General features: G+C 41.1%; 2 protein-coding genes across 3 annotated transcripts in view; both read left to right on the plus strand.

Moving 5' to 3' along the window:
• The window catches only part of ubxn6 (UBX domain protein 6), a 409,082-nt gene that overhangs the window by 50,555 nt on the left and 348,885 nt on the right, over positions 1-9,642 (plus strand). The window lies entirely within an intron of this gene.
• fsd1 (fibronectin type III and SPRY domain containing 1) lies at positions 64-9,401 on the plus strand. 2 transcript variants are annotated; one of them, XM_062424333.1, is made up of 13 exons: positions 64-192; positions 967-1,062; positions 1,192-1,323; positions 2,640-2,741; positions 3,038-3,060; positions 3,491-3,612; positions 5,763-5,972; positions 6,061-6,159; positions 6,289-6,448; positions 6,577-6,659; positions 7,156-7,407; positions 8,008-8,096; positions 8,183-9,401. In XM_062424333.1, exons 1-13 carry the CDS (start codon positions 178-180, stop codon positions 8,291-8,293), a joined length of 1,494 nt encoding a protein of 497 aa, XP_062280317.1. In that variant the 5' UTR covers positions 64-177; the 3' UTR covers positions 8,294-9,401. The 2 variants fall into 2 exon arrangements, with proteins under 2 accessions (XP_062280317.1, XP_062280316.1); XM_062424332.1 differs by having other exon boundaries at positions 6,289-6,436; positions 8,183-9,396.

The raw sequence follows: 9,642 nt of genomic DNA on the forward strand, positions 1-9,642 counted from the left end.
TGCGCTCCATGCACTACGGCCCAAAGGCGTTGCTGGCTGGTGTCCGTCCGAAGATGCGTTGCACTCCGGCAGCATCACTAGCAGCTCCGCCGTGCAAATAAAACGAAAGCGGGCCACGGAGGACAAACCCCGGCGGTGTTTGCGGCTCCAGCAGCGCCGGTGCACCGGAGCAGTGAGATGGGAGACCAGAAGGTGAGCCGGGGCCGGAGGAACAGGTGTCTCTGATGGGGGGGAAGCCGTTTCAGGGCGTAACAGTGTACAAAGGAAGGAGGGGGAGAAGCAGCCGAACCGCGGAGTTTGTGGATGCGGCACACACACTCGTGCTTTATAGTCGTGTTTTCCGTGTTTTTACGTGTTTGTCTGGCTGCAGGTACGTTTTATGTTGCAGCACATCGATGGATAAGGGTCTGGGGGGCCTTTGCGCAGCTTCTCTCGCATCAACAAACATTACGCAGCGCTACAGTATGAATGGGGCTCTTTTTCCGCTCTGGATGAAATGTAACGGGACTAGTAACGTGTCAGAGATTTAAGTCGTGTAATAATCGCCTTGTGTGTTTGTTCGTGTGTGTGTGCCCACCCCTTTGAAGCCGGCTGTTCAATGGCTGTGGAGCCGCATTATTAAATTATGAATGCGCATCCTTCCGCCCGTGAAGTGTCCTCCCTCCTAGTGCACCATCCAATCTGAAGAACAGATGTTTAATCAGGTCTAAAGGGGAGATCAGAGCCTTATGCTCTATGTTTTCTCTCCAACCAAACAATGATTACACTGATTAGCACAATTTCAGCCACAGAGGAGGCAGCGAAATGAGCTGTAGTGTTTGGTTTGGAGGGAAACACTATTCAGGCGTTGACACACTGATGTGGGGTATTACAGCTTTTAGTCTTTAGGGATCAGAGATTGTTGTAAATGTTTCACGCACAACAAAATGCTGAATATACAAAGTTAAGAATTTGTCTTTGCTGTAGGAATCTCTGCGTAAGATCACCCACACGCTGGCCACGAAGAATGACGAGATTTCCAACTTCATCTGCGGCCTCAAACAGAGCCTCGACAACTTAGAGGTACAGAGACACACATGATTGAACTAAAACCCTTGTTTGAATGAATTCAGACTGCACACAGTTCTCTTCTGTCAGTGTATTCGGGAAGTCTTCTTGTTCTGTATGAACTAATTTTTGTTGTGACACCAGGCCAACTCCTCTCGAGTGCAAGAGGACCTGGACTCTGAGTTCAGCTCCCTGCACTCTATCCTGGATGACATGAAGGAAAACATGATGACACGCATCAAACAGGAGAGAGCCAGCCGCACATATGAGTTACAGGTATAACTGCAGTGGTTTAGTATTTTATTATGACCCAGTTTAATTTTCATTTTCTAATCCCACTGTGATGGGAAAGTGATGTTTTATGAGCACGTTCTGTGGCTTTGTGTGACTGCTTGGTTACAGAATGAATAATGCTGTTTTGCTCAGAAGTGACCACATAAAAACCTCGCCTGACCTTTTATTGTCTGACTAAAAACTAAAGACACGTTTTCACTGAGAACCAGTTTCAGCAGAGGAAACTTTAAATGTCAGCAATTAAAATTTTGGGCTTCAGCAAAATTAAACCAAACACAATATTTTATTACAAACAATTATTATTTAAAAACTTACAAACAAGTGATCTTTAAAAAACTGCGAGAATAAGATAGAATATCAAGTAATCCTGGGCAATATGTCAATATCATGATATGAGATTAGTTATTGTATTAGATTTTGGATATCGCTCCTGCTTTTAAAAGCTGTATTACAGAATGTATGTCATTATGTCCACATTACTAATGATTATTGATCAAAAGTGTAAACATTTTTGTGAAAGAGCCAATTGACATCAATACAATATTATCACAATATGACGATATCGAGGTATTTAGTTAAAAATATCACGATATTTGGTTTTGACCATATTTCCCAGCCTTAATATCAAAACAAAAAGTATTTTTGGGAACAGCTATTTTATACAGTGTACAGGCAAATCTAGTCTTAAGTCTAAACCTAGTCTTTAAGTTTTGCCACCTGATATAATGCTAGAATGAGCATACTGTACCAGATGGCTTTAAAAGAAGAGAGAATAAAATGATGACACAGTTAATTGGTCTATTTATAGTAGGTAGAATGTAACTTATATAATTTAACTGGTTTCAAGAAAAGGAAATGTGTCAAGTGTTTTATGGAGGGAGAGAAATCATTTTTAGTCAAAAAATAACTAAATTTGTATCTAATGTGAAAAATAATACTTTCTGTTTCTGTAGATTCATTCTTTAAATATCAGACTTAATATTAATAACCTGTTTTATATCAACTCATTCTAATAGATTTGTGGATATGTAGTAGATTGAACATTGCTCTCAAATTTCTGTCACTGAACAGCTGATTTGAATCTTTCTTTCTTTTTTTATGCTACTTTTATGGTACTTAAGCAGTCTCATTGATTATTTCATCCTCTGCAGCCTCAAGACTAAACCATGACTCTCAAATGATACAGCTAGGTTCATAGCTCCTGCTGCAAACACAATGGTCCCATTTTGCTCAAGCCCAACGTGTGAAAGTTTTCCTGATGTACTCGCTGTCTCACTGTCAGTTGGTGTTTTCCTCAGAGTCAGCTGAGCGCCTGCTCCAAAGCCCTGGAGAGTTCAGAAGAGCTGCTGGAGCTGGCTAACCAGACGCTCTGCTCCTCTGAGACGGACGGGTTCAATCAGGTAACTGACCGACCCCTCACCCGCTGCAATGCTACTGCACTGTTCCCCCTGCTCATTGTTCATAACTGATGTTTTAAAACGAAAATGATTGACGGTGAATTCCAGTGTCCATATACATGATTTAATCTGTCCTTCTTGTGGTGTCATACTACCAGCACAGTTATTTTAACACAGCCACCAGTGAGTTTTTGTTCTAAGTGTTGAATGACAACATGATGAGCTACAACTCAGTTTTTCTCTCTTCGCTCCGTATCTCTTCTCTCTTTTTCCGTTCCCTCTCTGCTTCTCCTCTCCAGGCGGCCAAAGACATTAAGGATAGGTATAGTACTCAGCCATCCATTGCTTCCCTTTTTGTCATAGCCTCCTATAACCAGTGAGCCACCTCATAATATAACATGCATGCGTTCAAACATGTAGTCACCGCACCCATTTCTTAGACAATAAGCACTATGGAAACCTTTCCACTCCAGAGCCTTTTGTCTTTGTGTTTCCCACTGTCCTCTAAAGTCTGTACCATCCTGTGTCAGCCCCTCCCTGGATGAATGCTGCTCCTTCTCTAGCTCCCGCTTTTTAAATGTTTGATCAGGGTGATGAGCTCAGCGGTAGTTACAGAAGTCTAGTTAGTGGCCTTTTCTTTAGTATTAGTTAGAGTCACCTGTGTTTGCCTCCGGTTCAGTTGAATAATGCGACCATGCTTGTTTCCACCCCGTGTGTTCGTGTGTCTTCTCTGTGCATCTCTTTGTCTGCAGCGTGACAATGGCTCCGGCCTTTCGCCTCTCCCTGAAGGCTAAAGCCAGTGACAACATGAGTCACTTGATGGTGGATTTCAGCCAGGAGAGGGAGATGTTGCAGGAGCTCAAGTTTCTCCCAGGTCTGCTTCACTTTTAATTTCAACAAAACAAAAGAAAGTGCTGAGTGCCGCTACTTTGTACTCCACTACATGAGCTTTTGTATATTTTACTCCACACGTACTTGTTTCTTTACTAAATGAAATTTTTCATACAAAATATCACCCTTAAATTATGATGCACAAGTGCAGTAAGTCATTAAATGTGTAATTGAGTGCTAACCCCATTTATCTCAAAATATGAGAGGCATTAAAAATGTTCAATCCTATCATCAATGCAAATCATTGTTATAGTTATTCAGTGTTCCTGCTGATCCTAGAAAAGACGAAAATAAGATTTTTTAAAAATGTTTTTAGAAATTAAGGTTATAAAATGTCTTAAAAGTCTTATATTTAATTATGTTAAGCATTGAGTTTTGACGTGATGCCTGGTGATGTGAGAAATGTCTCCCCACAAGATTCACATGTTTAAATGTGGTTTGGTCTTCAGTCACAACTTAGTTTAGCTTTCTTTCTTTTTTCTGGTAAGTTCTACAAGCCGTCTGCTCTCAGGAAGGTTACAAGATTAAAGAAGCACGCGCAACAATATAGATGATGCCAAAGACAGTCAGCCAAGAAGTTTTAAATGACACACAAAGTCCTCTTGTTATTTTCTGATAGTTGCTAGAATATTGTTGCTATAATGTTCATAGAGCAGAGCCACAATGGACAATTCCAATCAAATTGTAACTGAAATTGAAATGCTTTTTTAAACAGAAAATTTTGTGTAATGTAAAGCGTGACAGTGGGACACAGCTCAATGTATTTGCCATTAATTTGATTACTTTGTGATTACATATGATCGTTATATGGAGATACCAAACTATCCATAAAAATATCTTTACTAATATTGTCAAATTGATTTTAAACATGAAGCTCAGTCATAATGTGCATTTGTTTTGTTGTAGTGAACAAAACAAGTTAATTAAAAGCATTAATAGATTTTTTTCACTTGTTTTCAGAAACGGCTGTTTTAAATGATTTAAAATTAGTTTCAACTCGACCATCTGGAACAGTAAAAATTACTGTGATAAAAGCTGTAAAAAAAAACACTTAGAAAAATACACAGTACTTTTAATACTGCTGATCTCAAAAAATACTTAAGTGAGACTTAATGCAACAGTATCAGGGTGGCATTAACATTTCCACCACTGGACTACTTTGTGATATTTGCAACCAGATTTCAGGATTTTTTATCTATATTCAAACAGAGATAATAACTGTTTTTTGAGGTCAGTGTTATACACAAACAGACTTTGTTTCCAACTGCACACACGTTGCCACAAAATCTAATCAGAGCAAAACAATGTCAAACAGGTCGCCTGTTGCAGCGGCTTCAGAGCGTTCCAGTTATCAGTATTTAATGTACGTCAGTGAGTCATAGATGTTATGTGAAGGGGGTCGACCACAGAAGATGTGCAGCTGTATGAGGTTTTATAACCTCTTTAAGTGCGCTGTTGTGGTTTGTCAGCTAACTTACAATATGCACAGGAGGGCTCAGTCTCATTACTAACAGCATCTAGCAAAAAGCTCTGATAAACCAGCTTTACTCTACCTGTGCAGCACTAAACAATAGAGCTGCAATGATCAGTCGATTTATGACATGGTGACAGTAAACTGAATGGACCGACCAAACATCTAAACAATAAATCGAGGAACAGATTTATCAATAATTAAAATAATTGTAAGTTGCTTAGTTGTAGAAGAAAGTATAACATTTAGCAGCTATAGAGGCAGATATACTAATCATCTGTTGGAGACCACACCACAGTTTATAGGAGAAGGAAGATCGGACTTAATCGTCTGCTCAGAAACATGACTTCAAATGATTCCAAATGAACACTTATGTTGCTCAGTTTCTGCTTGGTGTGTTAATATCCGATTGTTAGACACTTCTGCCATAAAACTGTCTCTTAGTCTGTGTATCTGTCAGCCTGACTTCTTCTGCCCCAGGTAGCAAAAAAAAAAAAAAAAATCAAAGAAGCTTAAACATTACTAAAACAAGTTTTTTCAATAACAATTTTAGACCTGATTCTGTCACTTAACTGGAAGTTTCACACAGTAGCTTTTTTGTACAGAAATAGAAAAACTTGATCTTGGATACTGACAAGCTGTCTCTCCTGTCTCACATCCAGTTCCTGCCACTCCAGAGATCCAGGTGTCAGAGTGCCAGGTCTGTGACAACACAGTGACTATAGTCTGGACCTTACCGGAGCCTGACGGCAAGATTGACCACTACATACTGGAACACCGACGCACAAACCACGAGGGTCCCCCACGTATCAGAGAGGACTACCCCTGGATGGTGTTGGAGGGGATACGAGAGATGGATCACACGCTCACGGGTAGGTGCAGGACTGTGAAGAGATGTGTGACATTAAACTCTCCTCTGAAGCCCACTCAACAAGGATAATTGTGTTTCTTTATGATCAGGTCTGCGCTTTGATACCCGGTACATGACATTCAGAGTGAAAGCGTGTAACAAGGCTGTTGCGGGAGAGTTTTCAGAGCCCATTACACTAGAAACTCACGGTGAGAATACTAGTCGACACCATTATTATCACCAATGCATGGAAAGACTTTGGGATCTTTGTTCATGTGAATGTGAATATTGGATCACTATATTAATTTTCCAAAAATCCTGCCTTTTTCCATTTGCAGCCTTCACCTTCAAACTGGACTCAGGTTCATCCCACCAGAACCTGAAGGTAGAAGACTTGAGTGTGGAGTGGGACAGCAGTGGTGGAAAAATACAAGAAATCCGAAAGGAGAAGAACCGAACTAACTCCCCGATGCACTCTCCAGCCAGGTTTGTATTAGCGTCTTTGATCCTGAGCTTGAACTAGTGACAGGACTCTAACAACCTTTTGAAATATGTGATCATGAACTCACCGTTATTAAGAATAAATGTCAAAAATATCTCTTAACATCTCTATCATCTGTAATCAGGGCATCACTGATGTCACCTAAGAGAGCACCGACGGCCCGGGTCGGCAGAGACAGGTTTACAGCAGAGTCCTACACAGTGCTGGGTGAGAATACAAAAACCAAGGCGCAACAAATTCATTTCTACATCTGTAACAGACTTGAATTAACTCCAGTTGCACATGTATTTGAAAAAGAGCTGATCTGGAAGCAGAAATTATACATTATCATGACTGTTGGAGCTAAATTAACAGTGTAGGTGGCTGAATAATATTAAACTAAAGCTGTAGGGAGAACATGTTTCCCTTTTTTTTTACAAAAATAAAATCAGTTTTTTGGATGATTGAAGCTGACTACAAAGACTTGTACCATTAGTTCCAGATACCTTTTTTTTTTTTTTGCCACTATTTCAAAATACTTCACAGATTCTAAATTTCAGTTTTCCCTTCAGTTGTACCACATGAACTCAGTTTGTCTTTCTCCAAAGATTCAAGACCTGTTACATATCTTAAAACACAAAATGATGCACGGCTGATCGACGCCTCCTTTTGATGCTGTAACTCCACGTTCATTAGCTGTACATGTGTATGACAAACTCTCCAGCTGACACCATGATCGACGCCGGCCAGCAGTACTGGGAGGTGCGGTTCGACAAGGAGAGCAAAGCTTTTGCGGTGGGCGTGGCCCTGCGGAGCCTCGGACGTTTTGACCAGCTGGGGAAAAGCAGCGCCTCCTGGTGCATCCATCTGAACAACTGGCTACAGCAGAGCCTCACAGCCAAGCACAACAACAAGGCTCGAACACTGGACTGTCCAATCCCAAGCAGTATAGGAGTCTACTGCAACTATGAAGAAGGTGAGATCGATAAACGAGCGGACAGTAACAGGGTTGTGACTTTTTAAGTGGGGCAAAATAAGCGACAAATATTCAACAATCGCCTTCTGCACAGCAATACACTACAAATGATCAGATAACATTTTGACCTGAGAAGAATTTTATTTTTCAGTATGCACTGTGTTGTCTGTGTTTAGTGAGCCTGTATAAAATAGTATTTGATTATTGTTTGTTAATGGACTTCTTTGGAAATGCAGCGGACATTTTTCACTATTTTCTAACATTTTATAGGCTGAGTTAGGCTTGTGCAGTTTCTGTTTTTTCATACCTTCCTGACATTTCAATGGGGTATAAGGTGTATGATGATATTTGTGTTTTTAAAAAAAAAAGTAAAAGCTGAGCTGCTTGTGATAGAAGTCATTGTAGCATGTATGACATCGTTTAGTGATGATGTGCAGGTCAGGGTTTTTAATACCTGCACCCACGTGACCCACAAGAGCCACTTAATCAGTTATCCCAAAATAGTATCAACAGTTTAATTGAAATTGAAAAATAGAAGTTGCAGCACTATTTTTGTTATACAGTACATACTGTATAATCAGCCTCCTTTATTCTCTGCAGGTGTACTGTCGTTCTTCAATTCCAAAACAAAGCAACTGATGCACACCTTCCGAACCAAGTTCCAGCAGCCAGTCATACCAGCTTTCATGGTGAGAAACATTAAATACGTGCTCTTTTTGTTCTTTGACCCCTCTGTCTCTGAACTGTCTGTTGATGTGCTGCTCCTTCCCTGCAGGTGTGGAACGGCAGCTTCTCAGTAGTGACGGGCCTGCAGGTTCCCAGCGTGGTGCAAAGTGGCCAGAGGAAAAACAGCGGCACCAGCAGCTCCAACGCCAGCCTCACTTAGACTCACCCACCCAGCGAGCTGGACGCCTGCCTCCCAGCTCTGCCTGACCACAGTCACTGCTGCGGATCATTACCTCTGCCGCTTGGCTGCGGTCAAAGCCATATCATGGAAGAGTAAAATCACTGGAGTATGATGGTCTAGCCTGTTCCAAACACTGCGTCTGTGTTGCATGACAACAAAAAAGTGTTTTATTTAGGGGGGGAACAAGTGAATCATTTGCGCTTTCAGTGACAGAATTATTCAGATGTATGACTCTGGCTATCGTTGACGCTTGGGACACATTAGGTGTAGTCTTATTAGTTCTCCTCTCTCTATACATTTCTTTAGCACTGTCTCACTGCTGCTAGAGCAAAGATTTAGCGCTGGCCGCTGCCCTTCCTCTCCATCACCAAAACTGTCAGCCGTACTGTCACGCAGCCAGCTGCGGGTGAAGGGTCAAGCCCTGTCCTGTCTGCTCTCTCCCTGTGCCTTCCTCCTCATGTCCAAACTGATAGGTGCAATCGGGTGATGCGTACTGACATGCTAATACTCCACTGCAAGAAATGGTCTCCCCATTTCAATTTAAAACAATGTATCGTGTCAGTGTCAATATAACTTGGTTGTAGCTTAGTGGTTATTATCACCTACTCAATCCACCAACCTATGTAACCCAAATAACGACCTGCCCCCCGCACAATGCTACTGAATAGAATGTAGTTCATTACTGAATCAGGATTTTTTTAAACTCTTCTTTGCCAGCAGCTACTGGATTATAAATCAAGCAATGAACAACACGTATTAGTGACGTTGTTTTTGGATTTCTTGCCAAGAAATGATGCATGCAAACTTACCAGTGTTCACTGCATTTCATTTTGTAGTCAGGGCCCACACTTTTAGTCGAAGAACTGGGTTCCTTAGCCTCCTGATGAGGCTCTGTTAGTTTTAAGTTAGACTCAGTGATAACCATACTCACATGGAAAACGTGCACAGAAAGTTAAAAGGGGGGCTTTCTTCAGTGTTGCTCCTTAGGATTTTGGAAATAACTGTACTGTATACATCCTTGTCACCTGACTGCAGCCTAATGCTTTTATGTAAAGTATGTATGCGTGTCAACCTAACAACATTTCTTTATTTGCTGAAAGAGATGAGTAGTGGGTTAGCCTGATGCTGACTGTAGTCCAAATATAACAAATAGCTAGCCAGTAGCCTCAGCTAACAAATTAAATAATGAGATTTGTTAACCAGGTTGTGGTCTGTCTGGGTGAGAAACAGAAGTGATAAACTGTTGTTAGGAAGTTGTTATTTGTGCACAGCCCCACCTCCAGTTTGCCTCCCTGTCGCTGTTTGTCAGACATGGTAACAGTCTTGCT

Source organism: Scomber scombrus, chromosome 8 (genome assembly GCF_963691925.1).
Source record: "Scomber scombrus chromosome 8, fScoSco1.1, whole genome shotgun sequence".
Lineage (NCBI taxonomy): Eukaryota > Metazoa > Chordata > Actinopteri > Scombriformes > Scombridae > Scomber > Scomber scombrus.